Source organism: Oncorhynchus gorbuscha, linkage group LG18, assembly GCF_021184085.1.
Source record: "Oncorhynchus gorbuscha isolate QuinsamMale2020 ecotype Even-year linkage group LG18, OgorEven_v1.0, whole genome shotgun sequence".
Lineage (NCBI taxonomy): Eukaryota > Metazoa > Chordata > Actinopteri > Salmoniformes > Salmonidae > Oncorhynchus > Oncorhynchus gorbuscha.
The window spans coordinates 8,184,517-8,202,511 of NC_060190.1; the positions used below are offsets into that span (position 1 = coordinate 8,184,517).

A 17,995-nucleotide genomic window follows, 5' to 3' on the forward strand; every position below is an offset into this window, starting at 1 on the left:
ACATTTTCAATGGTGTGCGACTCATCTTTGTCTCGACACGGTTCAAAGGGCTATGAGAAGCAAACTCCCCTCGCTTTCATTTGACGTGACCCTTCAACCTTCGCGTGACTTTTGACCGCCGGTATTCAGAGACGCTGCGGAGAGGCCGCGAGCCAGGGGCTGCCGAGCCAATAACCCCGGGGCGACTAATCAATTCAGACCCCCCACCGTTTTACTTCAATTGAGCTTGATACCGACAGCCAAGGGGTCGGAGAGGACAAAGAGAAACAAATAATTCCCACCGCCCGCGCACTGACATTGTTAAAGCTTTGAATAGCCAATAATATCACTACAAAACTCAAGCTAGCAATAAAACCAGATAAAAGAACATATTACGGCACAACGGGGACTGTGAAGAGACAGCTATTTTTAAAATATATTTTGTATTGTAAGTTGCACTGTATTGTAGGTAAGTGGCCTTGCATGAGCCATTGCTTGTGCGAGCCAGAACGGCTCATAGGGCAGGAGCCATCTCCTGTTTTCTGAAGCGTGAGGCAGAAACAGGTGACATGGTATTATGTATATTATTTGTTGTGTTTTGTTTCCTATTTGGTCCCCAGGAAGAGTAGGGCAAGTGCTAAATATGCACATGAGCAAAACTTATATCAACTAATCAAAAATATACAATACAGTTATTCAGTAATAAATCATTTTGAATAAAAAAAAGTATAACAGTTTAATTTGGGGAAAACCATTGCTTTCCATGGCAACTATGCAGCCACGTTTATTTGCAAAACCGTTCATCATCCTTACAATCAACTCAGCAGCTTATACCACATACAGGTAGTGCTTATAATACCCTGAATAATGATTCTTTTCCTTGCAGAGAAAAATGGCATGCATTGGTTTTCATCTCTCTTGCAGTGAACATAGGGAATGTCTCAGTGTAAATACATTCTAAGAATTTTGTCCTTTAAAAATATAAAAGACACCAACAAAAACATGAATATTATTTCTAAACAAATGGGTATAAATAAAATTGTGAATATGAACTCTTTATTTTGTATTAAGCTTGTATGTATTTTGCCTTATGTGGATACATTTAAGTTTACTGGAGTCCAAAGTTAGTAAGTCACAAGTTAACATAACCACTTATCAAAGTGATTCAGATGAAAGAGATTTTAGCCCTTTGCGTCATTCCCCAAAAAATCCTACTGATACTTCAAGATAAATCATGATACCGGTAAAAAGCCAGGCACATACTGGTTACTCACAGGGTCACTCAGGGCAAAGGGCCATGAATGAGCCAACAGACTTGGATCAACACACCATTGGCTCTCTGATCAGCATTAAAAGGTAGACTCAGCTAAATGACATTGCCACGAGCAGCACGGCAGATATGGAGATGATCACGATGCAAGACTTCACTCTCACACTGTTCACAGCCTGGTAGCCACAGGACAATAACAGCATAGAAGTAGACCCTCACGCTTAGTTGTTATGGAAGTCCCCCCCCCCCATGCAGTTTACTTTCTGCATCTACGTCATATTGCTGAGTATACCTTTAAACTGCAAACAGTGAGGGAGAGCAGTCTGATATTGCACCCATTATTCTGAAATGAAACCATTGAAATCTACAAATGACCCTATGCTATAACAGCTTGACCCCATTTGCTTTTAAATCAATCCTATGAGCACAGACCAGACTGGTGTTATACATTCTGGTGCCAAACAGGACAAGGACCCAAGTCAACAGACAGAGCAACACACAGAAGACCAACAGATGGATGGGCGGCAGGTAGCCTAGTGGTTAGAGCGTTGGACTAGAAACCGAAAGGTTGCCAGATCAAATCCCCGAGCTGACAAGGTAAAATGTGTTCTGCACCTGAACAAGGCAGTTAACCCACTGTTCCTAGGCCGTCATTGAAAATAAGAATTTGTTCTTAACAGAGTTGCCTAGTTAAATAAAGGTAACATTAAGACACACACAAGAAAACTTTGTCAGAGAGTAAAAAATAAAAAAAAGTTAGCTGCAGCGTCAATATTTTAAGTGTTCCATTTGTTGGCAAATCCGTGTGAGATCTGGAAAGAATAATCGCTCAATGTGTTTCTGAGCCATATCAAACCAGTTCAGTAGGCAGCAAATGAAAATTAAAAAGACAAACAAGAAAGGACAACCTGTAAGAAATAAGAAACGCTCAAATTTGCGGTTTCCGCTGCAAAACATTTTCCATCGCATGCCCTAATGAACACGACCCAGACATAGGCTATAAGTATTGAAGAGGGACAAAGTCAACGGACAGGCATAATAACACAATCCCACACAAACTCGCGAAACATTCAAGACGAATCACGTAAGAAGTCAGTGCAAAACATCCACTGGAAAACAAGCCGACCTATTACCACGCATGTACACTAAGTCTACTTAAATATACCCAGTGAATCTGTTCAGAGTCCTCATACTCTCTTGTAGTGTTGACAGGAAGGTGAGTGATGACATCCAAGCTTAAAGTCCAAGAGGATGTATGGAGAGAAATTGTCATGTCTTTTTGTAGGCACTAACTCAGCCACGGTTCGATGAACAAAGCCTATGGGGAAAATGACTGTCGTTTTTTAGATAAACACTGAAAATAAGGTCTGGGATAATCTTCATTAGCTAATGTCACTTTGTGAATTTTGATGCATTTATGTAATAAAAAAAGCACATAAAGGTTTCATAATGAATAAAGGTCATAATAACTGACTGCTATTATCTCATAGAACAAAGTGTATAAGATCTCCTAAGCCTGTGTTTACCACAGACCTTATTTTCAGTGTTTATCTCAAAAACCCTATTCTTTCCCCATAGGAAAGGCTGAAAAAAACAGAGGTAACTCACTTCTGGGTTTTAGGACGACAAGCTAGTGAGCTCTACTGGTTACAGTGGGTGGTAGCTGTAGGTTTAACGGAGACGCACAAGATGGCGCTAGGGGTCTAAGAAAGAGTGAAAGCCATATTGGACTCACTCACAGCTTTTACAGTTCCTGTTGTGTGTTTATGCATCTCCAAATTGGGGCCCCTGAGCGCCCCATACAGCGATAGCATTAGGCCCAATGGGAGGCCTCAGAAGTTCCTCCCTCACCCCTCACTAGGTGATGTTACAGATACTTTTGCTGCTGCTACTCTTGGGGGGGCTCGGAGGCGGTTTAAAGGACTTGGAGCGTTTGAGACTGTTTCCCTTGCTGCTGCTGCTGCTGTTGTTGTTGCTCACGCTGCCGCCCGCCGCATTGGTGGCCACGGAGTAGGAGCGTCCATGCATCATGACAGCATTCATTCCGTTGGCCATGGAGAAGGACTTGAGGTGGGACTTGATGGCCATGGGGAGAGGCAGCTTGTCAATGAGGTGGACGGGGGTGCATGAGACGATGGAGCGGCAACACAGGTCCTGGAGGCTGAACACTGGTGGGGAGGGGGATGGACAGGGAAGGACATAGTCAAGTTGTATTACATGCAATAACTGTATAGTAGAGGACATGACAACAATGTAGTTGTGTTGCTGGTTTATTTTGCAGGTGGGACAGCTGCTGTTGCGTCAATGACGAGGAGAGCCCAGTGCGCTTCCTCCCATCAAATGAGAACCCAGCAAGCAAGAGACAACCACCTTTCATTATTTCAAATAAACTCGGCAAAAAAAGAAACATCCTCTCACTGTCAACTGCTTTAATTTTCAGCAAACTTAGTGTAAATATTTGTATGAACATAACAAGATTCAACAACTGAGACACAAACTGAACAAGTTAAATAGACATGTGACTAACAGAAATGGAATAATGTGTCCCTGAACAAAGGGGGGGTCAAAATCAAAAGAAAGTCAGTATCTGGTGTGGCCACCAGCTGCATTAAGTACTGCAGTGTATCTCCTCCTCATGGACTGCACGAGATTTGCCAGTTCTTGCTGTGAGATGTTACCCCACTCTTCCACCAAGGCACGTGCAACTTCCCGGACATTTCTGTGGGGAATGGCCCTTGCCCTCACCCTCCGATCCAACAGGTCCCAGACGTACTCAATGGGATTGAGATCCGGGCTCTTCGCTGGCCATGGAAGAACACTGACATTCCTGTCTTGCAAGGATTCACACACAGAACGAGCAGTATGGCTGGTGGCATTGTCATGTTGGAGGGTTATGTCAGGATGAGCCTACAGGAAGGTTACCACATGAAGGAGGAGGATGTCTTCCCTGTAACGCACAGCGTTGATATTGCCTGCAATGACAATAAGCTCAGTCCGATGATGCGGTGACACACATCCCCAGACCATGACGGACCCTCCACCTCGATCACGTTCCAGAGTACAGGCCTCGGTGTAACGCTCATTCCTTCGATGATAAACGCGAATCTGACCATAACCCCTGGTGAGACAAAACCACGACTCGTCAGTGAAGAGCACTTTTTGCCAGTCCTGTCTGGTCCAGTGACGGTGGGTTTGTGTCTATAGGCGACGTTGTTGCCGGTGATGTCTGGTGAGGACCTGCCTTATAACAGGCCTACAAGCCCTCAGTCCAGCCTCTCTCAGGCTACTACATACAGTCTGAGCACTGATGGATGGGATTGTGTGTTCCTGGTGTAACTCGGGCAGTTGTTGTTGCCATCCTGTACCTGTCCCGCAGGTGTGATGTTCGGATGTACCGATCCTGTGCAAGTGTTGTTACACGTGGTCTGCCACTGCGAGGACAATCAGCTGTCCGTCCTGTCTCCCTGTAGCGCTGTCTTAGGCATCTCACAGTACGGAAATTGAAATGTATTGGCCTGGCCACATCTGTAGTCCTCACGCCTCTTTGCAGCATGCCCAAGGCACGTTCACGCAGATGAGCAGGGACCCTGGGCATCTTTCTTTTGGTGTTTTTCAGAGTCAGTAGAAAGGCCTCTTTAGTGTCCTATGTTTTAATAACTGTGACCTTAATTGCCTACTGTCTGTAAACTGTTAGTGTCTTAATGTCCGTTCCACAGGTGTTTGTTCATTGTTTATGGTTCATTGAACAAGCACGGGAAACAGTGTTTAAACCCTTTACAATGAAGATCTGTGAAGTTATTTGGATGTTTACAAATGATCTTTGAAAGACAGGGTCCTCAAAAAGGGACGCTTCTTTTTTTGCTGAGTTTAGATATATTCCATATATGAATCAAATCAAAGACTTGAAGGGTAGCAACATAAAATAACAAACAAACCCAAGTTTCCTCACACCAACAATAACCTTTCCCATTGTTTTACTGCACCCTAAGGCTTCCCAACCCAAGACCCTACAGTGGCTGTAACTTTAGTCTTCCCTGGTCTCCTCACCTCGGTTTGGTCTCCAGAACTTCTCCATGCCGTGCCTCATCAGCACGATGCGCGACAGCTCCGTGAACGACTCGATGACGTTGAAGTTGCACAGAGGGCTGACCTCAAAGAAGGTCATGCCGTTCTTCTCGGCGTAGGCGCGGGCCTGCTCCGTGGGCACCTGCCTCTTATAGGCCAGGTGGAGCCGGTTACCTACTAGGATGCGGGGCACCCCCGGGGCATGCTGGGGGAAAGGAGAGAAATCAATAGGAGGATGATATTGAGAGTAGGGGTTGTTTTGTTAACAACTCCCATCTTGTTTACGATTCCTTTAATCAAATCACACACAAACCCTGTTCGAACAGGAAACACACCGGCCTTCTCAAAGCAGGAAACGGGAAGAGCAGAAATCACCTTTATTCTGTAAATACATTTGCATGTCCAGGAATTTCTTGGTGAAATGGTGCTGCTACAGAGTCAGACAGACAATAGACAGAAAATACTAAATATAGAGACACAGAATCCACACACAGCAAGTACACTGAAGCTAAAAACTACAGACTATATAATTAACACTTTAAACTACATTAGAACAAAACAAAACATTAGGAACACCTGCCCTTTCCAAGACACAGACTGACCAGGTGGACCCAGGTGAAAACTATGATCCTTTTTGATGTCAGTTGTTAAATCCACTGTTTCCGTTCTCTATATACGTTCTGCACGAAAACCTGTCCCTGATATTCACACCTCTGAATTTAACTTCACACTTTTTACTGTATAATAAAAAAGGCTACTGCAGAAAAGAGCTGATTTGATCATATCCAAAGGCCTACTTGTGATTGGGCAGGAGGAATGTAGTAAGGGAATAGAAATGCATAATGATCTGCATTTTCATTGTGGCAGTAAGGGGAAAACACACTAGGCCTATATGAAACCATCTTTAGACTACTCTTCACACACACCACACACACACACACACGCAAATTTAGGCACCAAACAGAATTTAAGGAACAGACAAAACAGAAGAGAAAAAATAGATTTTAGATTCTGATTTAGCTTAGAATACATTTATCAGGCATATGCATCCTACCTTTGAAGCATCTCTTTGAGAGGACTATCTATCCCTTTTTCCAGTGACATCCAAATGTGTGCACAGACAAGGTACCATGATGCTAGCTAGCCAGCCAGGTAGCATGGCTAAACAAGGTTGTTTGTTATCAAACCAAAAACTACCATGCCGCTCCAATAACTAAACAAATGTAACAACAAACCTCATCACTGTCTGCACACCCCAGCTCGCCATCACGGCTTAATAACATTTATAAACTGATGGAGAACAGATGGAGAGGAGCAGCTGAGGTAGGCTAATGGCTGGTTAGGGGATGTGGCTAGCTGCTCACAGCTGTCACACGTGACTTTGGGTGAAGTAGTCATTCTGATATGACGTCACACTCTTAACTCTGTTTAATATTCTATTTGTAGGAGGCGTAGGGAAGCATTCTGTGCTCAGTCATTCATTTCTAAATGAGAAACGCACCATCATTTACTGATCACACAGGGAGACTATATTTTCGGCCTCTCCTCCATTTTGTTTTGCGGATCGACACGATTCACGTGGACAACCTATTTTGAAATGAAAACAGCGAATATCTCCAAAAGTGATGAGTTTACAACCTTGCGGATTCTTTGTTTGTTTGTATTTATCCTTGATTTAACTAGGCAAGTCAGTTAAGAACAAATTCTTATTTACAATGACGGCCTAGAAACTGTGGGTTAACTGCCTTGTTTAGGGGCAGAACAACATATTTTTCCCTTGTCAGCTCGGGGATTTGATCTGGCAACTTTTCAGTTACTGGCCTAACGCTCTAACCACTAGGCTACATGCCGTCACAATAGTGCAGAGTGTAAAGTCTATGAGCGGGAAGATAAAAGGTTTACCAGTGGCCAGTTGGTGAAGGCCACAGCACAGAGGGAAAAGCTATTCAGGTTGTGGGAGGTTTTGGTCATGACTGACCTAAACCGTTTGCCAGAGGGGAGTCTTTTGAGAACAACAGCAGATCCTCAGACTACAGCCTGCCTGCTTGGCAATAGATCTACATGGCTAGTGTTTCTACTATCTACAAACCGGTATGGTGGATTTCATTTGAGCTATAACTGCAGCATGATGAGGCAGATATGCTGTTTAGAATGAAGACTTGAGTCACATCTTCAGAATTGCAGTGTTAAATGATCAGTCAGCAAACTAGCTTACCTCATCGATCTCCCGGATCCAGCGGTCAATGCCATCAAATGACCAGCCATTTGTGATATCATAAACTAGCAGGATTCCCTGTGGGTTGGGGGAGTGGGGGGACATGAACAAGCAATACATCTTTAATCAGTAAACAGTCCGCTTGTCCCTGAATACACAGATGATATAGCCTAGAACCTGAAGCATTTGGAATGAAGGGGTCTAACCCACCTGTGCCCCACGTGAATATGACCGGAAGATTGTGCAGAATCGACCCTGTCCAGACGTATCCCTGTTTAACAAAGAATGACCCTGTTAGATTCCATTTAGCTTTCCGTCAATGAGTTTTCTGCAAGTATTAGACAAGTATTTTCTACATGTACCACAACTCTAACTTGACTCTTCTCCCATCCAACAGGATTGTGGTAGTCTTGTAGTCAATCCCTGAGAAAACAAACATGATTATAGCAGACAGCCAGCCCAACCTTAACCTCAAACTACATGGGATTGATTTTTCATCAACAAGCTTGATAGCCTATGATGGAGAATATAATGGCAAATGGCCAGTTTGATTCCAGAGTTTTAAAAAAAACACTGACTAGTATGTTTATACTTCATATAATGTATACACTTGATGTATTCTAACTAGTTACATACACTCACCACTGCTGTAGGGATAGGGAGACTCTGCTGATCCGTCCTGCAGACTGTCTAGGATCTCTCCTTTCCCCACATCACTGTCTCCAACCAGCAAGAATTTCAGGAGGTAGTCGTAACTCTTGACAGGGCTGCCCTGTGTAGCCATCATCCCACGCATTGGTATCAAGTTAAGACCGAGTTTGGAGATCCACTGCGGGTGGAAGAAGTTGTGTGGAATGCCTTGTCGAACACTAAGGGAGAACGACGTTGTTTACTAGCTAACGATACTATAGCTAACGTTAGCCACAGAAAAATGAAGGTTACTAGCTAGCAGTGTCGCGCACCACTAGCTACAAAACATACAATGAGCGTTGAGCACAAATGATCTCTAATTCCATCATGTTTTCTTTGAAAATCCATTACCTAGTAATTTATGTGAAATAAAAATACCCCGTGCTAACGTTAGCTACCTAAACTAATTTACGAAAACATAATTAATAAATCTGGGCCATTCTGCCTCCAAAACCAAATGTCCTCTACAGGGTAAAACATTGTTTTTGAAATGTTAATTCAAAACGAAAATGTTACTTCATTTAAGAGTCCATAAATAACAATTAGTTGCCTTCGAGTACGCGTCAGTATCAAAGCAATGCAAATAACATCAACCTAGATTTAGCTTTTGCCAGCATCAACATCCGGTTTTCCGATTTCTCTTCTTCTTTGATTAAGTTTAATAGCGGTTGGCATCAAATATATGTTGCATTACCGCCGCCCACTAGACTGGAGTTAAACTCCCTGAAGAACTCAGCAAAAAAGAAACGTCCTCTCATTGTCAACTGCGTTTATTTTCAGCAAACTTAATAAATATTTTTATGAACATAACAAGATTCAGCACATGAGACATAAACCGAACAAGTTCCAAAAACATGTGACAAACAGAAATGGAATAATGTGTCCCTGAACAAAGGGGGGGTCAAAATCAAAAGTAACAGTCAGTATCTGGTGTGGACACCAGCTACATTAAGTACTGCAGTGATGGACTGCACCAGCTTTGCCAGTTCTTGCTGTGAGATGTTACCACACTCTCCCTGTCTTAGGTCAATTAGGATCACCACTTTATTTTAGGAATGTGACATGTCAGAATAATAGTAGAGAGTTATATTTATTTCAGATTTGATTTCTATCATCACATTCCTAGTGGGTCAGAAGTTTACATACACTCAATTAGTATTTGGTAGCATTGCCTTTACATTGTTTAACTTTGGTCAAATGTTTCGGGTAGCCTTCCACAAGCTTCCCAAATAAGTTGGGTGAATTTTGGCCCATTCCTCCAATACCTTGACTCGGTTGACTTTAAGCCATTTTGCCACAACTTTGTAAGTATGCTTGGGGTCATGGTCCAGTTGGAGACCCATTTGCAACCAAGCTTTAACTTCCTGACTGATGTCTTGAGATGTTACTTCAATATATCCACTTAATTTCCCTCCTCATGATGTCATCTATTTTGTGCAGTGGACCAGTCCCTCCTGCAGCAAAGCACCGCCACAACATGATGCTACCACCCCCGTGCTTCATGGTTGGGATGGTGTTCTTTGGACAAACAGTTATATTTTTGTTTCATCAGACCAGAGGACATTTCTCCAAAATGTATGATCTTTGTCCCCATGTGCAGTTGCAAAACATAGTATGGCTTTTTTATGGTGGTTTTGGAGCAGTGGCTTCTTCCTTGCTGAGTGGCCTTTCAGTTTATGTTGATATAGGACTTGCTTTACTGTGTATATAGATACTTTTGTACCTGTTTCCTCCAGCATCTTCATAAGGTCCTTTGCTGTTGTTCTGGGATTGATTTGCACTTTTCGCAACAAAGTACGTTCATCTCTAGGAGACAGAAAGTGTCTCCTTCCTGAGCGGTATGACGGCTGTGTGGTCCCATGGTGTTTATACTTGCGTACCATTGTTTGTACAAATGAACGTGGTACATTCAGGCGTTTGGAAATTGCTCCCAAGGATGAACCAGACTTGTGGAGGTCTACAAAACTTTTCTGAGGTCTTGGCTAATTTCTTTAGATTTCCCCATGATGTCAAACAAAGAGGCACTGAGTTTGAAGCTAGGCCTTGAAATACACCCACAGGTACACCTCCAATTGACTCAAATAATCAGAAGCATCTAAAGCCATGACATCATTTTCATCAGTCATCTTAGTGTATGTAAACTTCTGACCCACTGGAATTGTGGTTTAGCCAGTTGTGAAATAATCTGTCTGTAAACAATTGTTGGAAAAATTACTTGTGTCATGCACAAAGGAGATGTCCTAACCGACTTGTCCTAACCGAAATTTGTGGAGTGGTTGAAAAACGAGTTTGAATGACTCCAACATAAGTGTATGTAAACTTCCAACTTCAAGTGTACCACTACTTTCTCCAATGCTACACATTCCTTTGTCTCATGCCCTTCTGGTCACTTCTCACACCCAGGAACCTCCCTCCTACACACTGCTGCCACATGCCCATATGCTTGACACCTGGAACAACGTAATGTATTCGGCACAAAAGCTCCTACAGGATAACTTAAATATCCTTACATGCAGTTTGCCGGTTTTCTTCTTCTTCTTCTTTTTCTTCTTCTCTGGTATAATGGCGTTCGCAAACAATTTGATTTGCATAAAGCTACCTTCTGTTTGGGTGGATAATAAGGATCCCAAAAAGGAAACAAAGTGGGGTGAAAAAATCATACAAACTATCAACATTTTATTTAAACTAAACAAAATCACCCTGCTTTTCTATCCTATTCAACTATTGCTGTACATATACTATTCTATCCCAGGTATTCTACAGATATACTACATATTCTATTCATATGCTGTCCATAATATTTATACATCCCATCATATATTTATTGCTAGTCCTAATATTTATACATTTCTTAATTCCATTCTTTAACTTTTTAGATTTGTGTGTATTTTTGTGTATTTGTATTGTAAGACTGCACTGTTGGAGCTAGGAACACAATAATTTCGCTACACCCGCAATAACAGCTGCTAAATATGTGTATGCGACCAAGACAATTTGATTTGATTAGCTCGTTTCGTTCTTTGATTTCACCATGTTCCAATCATTGTCACACACTTCACTTGCCGTACTTTCAGTTTCAAGCAACAATTCCATGGATGCTTTGGCCAAGACTTCTTCTTCTTCTCGTACTGTATACAAATCCATGCACCAAGATGCAATTCGAAAGCGTGGTACAATTACTGTTGAAGAAAAAGTCCCTTTATAATAAAACTATAATAATATTTGTGATGTGGCGTAGGCTACAGTTGACCTGAGGTGTTTTTAGGATTTTCACACATGGAGAACATTTTAGGCTACATTAGGCTACTAAAAAACATTTACATTGGCACACTGACTCACCTAATAATGAAGATGAAGCCATATGCTACTCCTCACGGTGATGGCCGATGCACGAGTCTTGGCAATAGCCTGTCTCAAGATGAGGTCACCTACTTTGAAAAACAGTGCTGCTGTTTGCAAAAAAAATGGGAGTTGTTGAGAAACATTTTTTTACTATTGGTTCTACAGAGGTTAGTCTTCTCTTGTCAGAAGTAGCCATTTGCTTTCCAAACTGTACGTTTTTTTTATTTTTAAATTTGCAAAAGGATAACAGCTGTACCCAACCATAGAAATATAATCCACGGATGGCAGTTCCCATTCTAGTCAGGACTGGCAGCCATTGCTAGTGTACCCATGAGATGAATAGTCAAGTTGCCAGGGTAAGAGGTTCCATAACCCTTCTATGGATTATAGATCTATAGCCCCGATGCAATAAGCCGTATACAGTGCATTCGGAAAGTATTCAGACCCCTTGACTTTTCCCACCTTTTTTTACGTTACAGTCTGATTCTAAAACTGATACAATTATTTTTTCCCCTCATCAATCTAATTTTCCCCTCATCAATCTATAATGCCAAAGCAAAAACTAAAAAAAAAAAACATTTTTGCCAATTTATAAAAAATATAAAACAGAAATACCTTATTTACATAAGTATTCAGACCCTTTGCTATGAGACTCGAAATTGAGCTCAGGTGCATCCTGTTGATCATCCTTGAGATGTTTCTTCAACTTGATTGGAGTCCACCTGTGGTAAACTCAATTGATTGGACATGATTTGGAAAGGCACAGACCTGTCAATATAAGATCCCATAGTAGACAGAGCAAAAACCAAGCCATGAGGTCGAAGGAGTTGTCCATAGAGCTCCGATACAGGATTGTGTCGAGGCACAGATCTGGGGAAGAACAAAGCTCTAGAGTTCCTCTGTGTAGATGGGAGAACCTTCCAGAAGGACAACCATCTCGGCAGCTCTCCACCAATCAGGCCTTTATGGTAGAGTAGTCAGACGGACGCCACGCCTCAGTAAAAGGCACATGACAGCCCGCTTGGAGTTTGCCAAAAGGCCCCTAAAGACTCTGACCACGAGAAACAAGATTCTCTGGTCTGATGTAATCAAGATTGAACTATTTGGCCTGCGTGCCAAACGTCATATCTGGAACCATCCCTATGGTGAAGCATGGTGGTGGCAGCATCATGCTGTGCGGATGTTTTTCAGCGGAATGGGACTGGGAGACTAGTCAGGATCGAGGGAAAGATGAACGGAGCAAAATACAGAGAGAACTTTGATGAAAACCTTCTCCAGAGCTCTCAGGACTTCAGACTGGGCCAAAGGTTCAGCTGCCAACAGGACAATGACCCTAAGCACACAGCCAAGACAATGCAGGAGTGGCTTCGGGACAAGTCTATGAATGTCCTTGAGTGGCCCAGCCAGAGCCTGGACTTGAACCCGATCGAAAATCTCCGGAGAGACCTGAAAATAGCTGTGCAGCAACACTCCCATTCAACCTGACAGAGCTTGAGAGGATCTGCAGAGAAGAATGGGAGAAACTCCCCAAATACAGGTGTGTCAAGCTTGTAGCTTCATACCCAAGAAGACTCAAGGCTGTTATCGCGGCCAAAGGTGCTTCAACAAAGTACTGAATAAGGGTCTGAATACTATTGTAAATGTGATATTTCAATTGTTACTTTTTATATACATTTGCACAAATTGTCATTATGGTGTATTGTGTGTAGATTGATGAGGAAAAAATAGACCTTAATCAATTTTAGAATAAGGCTGTAACGTACCAAAATGTGGAAAAAGTGAAGGGGTCTGATTCCTTTACGAATACATTGTATAGGCTCAGCCCAGTCCAATCTCTTCTCTTTCCTGACACCCCAATAATGGAACTAACTGAAGCTAGGACAGTAAGAGTCCCTACCCATCTTCCGAAAGCACCTGAAACCCTACCTCTTCAAACAGTATCTTAAATAAATACCCCCCCCGCTCGCCCAACAATACACAAAAAAATACAACATTAATCAGCACTTGCATTCTCTTCCGGCACCGACAGAGATGGCCCCCTCGCTTCGTGTTCCTAGGAAATGCAATATTTTGTTTAATAACCTCACACTCAATGTCAACACACTCAATGTCAACAAAATAAAGGAGATGATCGTGGACTTCAGGAAACAGCAGAGGAAGCAGCCCCCTATCCACATTGACGGGACAGTAGTGGAGAGGGTGGAAAGTTTTAAGTTCCTCGGCGTACACATCACGGACAAACTGAAATAATCCACCCACACGGACAATGTGGTGAAAAAGGCGCAGCAGCGCTTCTTCAACCTCAGGAGGCAGAAGAAATTGAACTTACCAGGTTCAAGTGAGCCCAGACATAATGTGGGGGGCGTCACATTTTTAAATTTTTTTTTACCTTTATTTAACCAGGCAAGTCAGTTAAGAACATATTCTTATTTTCAATGACGGCCTGGGAACAGTGGGTTAACTGCCTGTTCAGGGGCAGAACGACAGGGGTGTGAACTCGCAACCTTCCGGTTATTAGTCCAACGCTCTAACCACTAGGCTACGCTGCCACCATTAACCAAATGGGAAACCCTTCACAAAGCTGGCTAACATGGAAGAGGTCCTGAAAAGACTGAAAGAGTATGGTCTACAGGCAAACTTAAAGAAGTGTGAGTTCTTCAAAGACAAGATTGTTTTCTGTGGACATGAGATTGACTGTAATGGATTGCACAAAACACAGGACAAAATCGAGGCAGTGGTACAGGCACCACGACCACAAAATATCACAGAAGTGAGATCTTTCACGGGACTGATCAATTACTACAGAAGATTCCTCCCAAACCTTTCAGCAGTACTCCAGCCTCTAAATCAGCCCCTGGAAAAGAATAGGACATGGCGGTGGACAGAGCAATGTGAAAATGCATTTCTGGAGGCAAAACGGCTCATAACATCTGAACAGGTCCTGATGCATTACGACCCTGAAATGCCAGTGAAGTTGGCTTGTGATGCGTCCCCTTATGGCTTAGGTGCCGTCCTTTCACACACACTGAAAGATGGGTCAGAGAGGCCAGTTGCATTCGCGTCACAAACATTGAATGATGCAGAGAAAAACTACTCACAAATCGACAAAGAAGCACTGGCACTAGTGTGGGGCGTCAAGAAATTCCACCCATACCTATATGGCAAGCGTTTCACACTGGTTACAGATCACCAGCCGTTGCTTTCCATTTTCAGTCCAAAGAAAGGCATTCCGGCAATGACAGCAGCCAGGTTACAGCGATACGCCCTGTTCCTTGCCAGTCATATGTATGACATTGAGTTTAAGCCGTCATCCATCCACACAAATGCAGATGGATTATCCAGACTGCCGTGTACAAGAGAAAGACAAAGGAGGGTGGATGCAGTGGACATGTTCCATACTGCTCAGCTGGAGGCACTACCAGTCACAAGCACAGTTATCAAACAGGAGACAAGGAAAGATGTGACCTTGTCACAAGTGTACACCTACACCATGTCAGGATGGCCAGCTACTGGCAGAAAGGAGCTGACTCCATATTTCCAGCGGAGAAACGAAATTACAACGTACCAAGGATGTTTGATGTGGGGAATGAGAGTCATGATACCCCAGAAATGCCAACATCTAGTTTTGCAGCAATTACATGAAGGTCATGTTGGAATTGTCAAAATGAAGCTGCTCGCAAGGAGCCACTTCTGGTGGCCAGGTCTGGACCAACAGATAGAAAACATGGCGAAGAACTGTAGCGGATGTTTGGAAACCCTTCACATGCCTGCTCCTGTCCCAGTTCACCCATGGGAATGGCCCGCAGAGCCATGGCAGAGAATTCATGTGGACTACGCTGGTCCCTTTGAAAAGCACATGTTTCTGGTTATAGTGGATGCCCATTCCAAATGGCCAGAGGTGTTTTGCACTGACTCCTCCACCTCAGCTCAGGCGATAGAGTGTCTCAGAACAACGTTTGCACGCTTCGGTTTGCCACTGCAGCTGGTAAGTGACAACGCGCAAGTTTTTGTAAGTGACGAGTTTACAAGATTCATGTCAGTAAATGGAATCAAACACTCAACCTCAGCTCCATACCACCCTGCCACCAATGGGCTGGCAGAACGCTTTATGCAAACCCTAAAGCAAGGACTACGTGCAGCAAAACAAGACGAAGGGACTTTGCAAACAAAACTGGCCAAGTTCCTGGCCTCCTACCGAAACACCCCACATGCCACGACAAATGAAAGCGCAGCCGCACTGATGTTCGGGAGGCCTCTCCGCACACAGCTGGACATCATGAAACCAAACAGGCGTAATGAAGTGCTGAACAAACAAGCCAAGATGCTCTCCGGTGTCCGGGAGCGCCATCTCCAAACAGGACAGGAAGTGATGGTGCGAGACTACAGAAGAGGAGGGAAATGGACAAGAGGGACCGTACACACACAAACGGGACCCAGAACTTACCAGGTTCAAGTGAGCCCAGACATAATGTGGCGGCGTCACATTAACCAAATGCATTCCACGGAAAACAGCACAACAATCGAGAGAGAACAGGCACAGAGAGATCCTGAGAGTGACACACAAGGAACTGTAGAGGACGGTGGGGCAGTAGAGAGACCCCAGGCTGAAAGAAGGGAACGTGTTGATGAAGGTGCTGCTATAGCAGATGCTATAATGGAACAAGCACACACTGAGGATGTTCAGGAGCCTCCAGACAATCCGAGGCGCTACCCAGAACGAAGGCACCGTCCACCAGACAGACTAGACTTATAAACAAACAAACAAAAACTAACTGTTCAAGTTCAAATTAAAAGATGCAAAATAACTACAACAAGTTCTGGGAAATGTTTCAGCTGTGGTTTGGTAAAAGTAACTCTGATTGTATAAGAGAAGGAATGTTATGTTCTGTTAATTACTGATGTCCCCTTTAAGGATGGAGCACCCTTGGTCATGCGCAGTATGGTTCTATGTTATTCTGGTACTAACTCGTTTGAGTAAATGTGAAGCTCCAGTTCAATTGCTTGTATTCCGAGTCTTTCTAAATAAGTAAGTACTAAGTGTTAAGACAAAGTCCTCCTGGACTTTCCCTCCACTTTAGCCGTGTAATTGATCACCATTGCAATACAAAATTAGGTCACGAAGAAATCTAGCCAACTTGACACAACTGTGGGAGGATTGGAGTCAACATGAGCCAGCATCCATGTGGAAACCATTTGACACCTTGTAGAATCCATGCCCCAACGAATTGAGGCTGTTCTGAGGGCAAAAGGGGGTGCAACTAAATATCAGGAGCGTGTTTCTAATGTTTTGTGCACTCAGTGTACATTTCCAGTTTGTGAGCCTATAATATGGGGGTTGGAGACATGTTTACTTTGACATTATAAGAACAACTTTTATAAACAATGACAACACTGCCATGTTGCACTGAGCCTTGCTGTTGGTAAACCACATCAGTGTCCGACTTTCGGTTGTTGCAGATGCACCTCTGCTGACTTCACTCCTGCATCACCGCTTGGTACGGCAACTGCAAGGCACCCGACCTCAAGGCGCTACAGAGGGTGGTGAGTGCGATCCAGTACATCACTTGGGCCGAGCTCCCTGCCATACAGGACCTCTATATCAGGCGGTGTCAGAGGAAGACCCCAAAAATTGACAAAGACTCCTGCCAAAGCCATAGACTGTTCTCTCTGCTACCGCACAACAAGCGTTACCTGTGTACCAAGTCTGGAACCAACAGGACCCTGAACAGTTTCTACAACCCAAGCCATAAAACTGCGAATCAAGACTGCTAAATAGCTAATCAAATGGCTAACCGGACACACACACAAAACACGTACACACATGCATACTGACACAACACACACCCCCACACACACTTTTACACTCACCACATATGCTGCTGCTGTCTATTATCTATAATGTTGTCTAGTCACTTTACTCCTACCTGCATGTACAAAGCTACCTCAGTTACCTCGTACCCCTGCACATCAACTAGGTACTGATACTCCCTGTATATAGTCATGTTATTTTTACTTGTTATTGTTATTTGTTATTCACTGTGCATTTATACCTCATCTAACTATTTCTATAAAATAAAATATTCTACTAGAGTCCAGTTGGGGGCGGTAATGCAAAATATTGGATGCCAACCGTCATTAAACCCCACAGAAGAAAAAGACAAAAAAGAAGAAGAAGAAGAAGAAGAAGGGAACGTCTTCTCTGTGAAGTGTGCGATAACTCAATTCAATGTAAACAATGCCATTGAATTGAGACATCTACACATCTACAAAACGTAGTGTAGTCTGTTCGTAACTGATCATAGTTTTGGGAACAGAAAACTCTATTGAGATCAGGCTTTTCTTCAAGGAGAAAATCAGCCAAATGTCGGCCCAGTACCATCTCGCTCCATACTTTCCCACTTCCAGCCACTGGGCTTCCTCTCTGACGCAACATT

At 43.3% G+C, this 17,995-nt stretch overlaps 1 protein-coding gene across 1 annotated transcript; it reads right to left on the reverse strand.

Moving 5' to 3' along the window:
• Positions 1–714: 714 nt before the first annotated feature.
• On the reverse strand, positions 715–8,850 carry LOC124003702 (ras-related protein Rab-40C-like). The gene is made up of 6 exons (XM_046312236.1): positions 8,172–8,850; positions 7,892–7,952; positions 7,740–7,800; positions 7,530–7,607; positions 5,297–5,519; positions 715–3,417 (listed from the first exon to the last, which is right to left on the reverse strand). Exons 1-6 carry the CDS (start codon positions 8,323–8,325, stop codon positions 3,107–3,109), a joined length of 888 nt encoding a protein of 295 aa, XP_046168192.1. The 5' UTR covers positions 8,326–8,850; the 3' UTR covers positions 715–3,106.
• Between the last annotated feature and the right edge of the window lie 9,145 nt (positions 8,851–17,995).

Bases quoted from the DNA above. Each gene is read 5' to 3' on its own strand.
- LOC124003702 (XM_046312236.1), bottom strand. From the start codon at position 8,325: ATGCGTGGGATGATGGCTACACAGGGCAGCCCTGTCAAGAGTTACGAC. The intron at 7,801-7,891 runs GTACATGTAGAA...TTTGTTAAACAG, and splicing joins AGAGTCAAGTTAGAGTTGTG to GGATACGTCTGGACAGGGTC. The intron at 3,418-5,296 runs GTGAGGAGACCA...CCTCCCCACCAG, and splicing joins GTTCTGGAGACCAAACCGAG to TGTTCAGCCTCCAGGACCTG.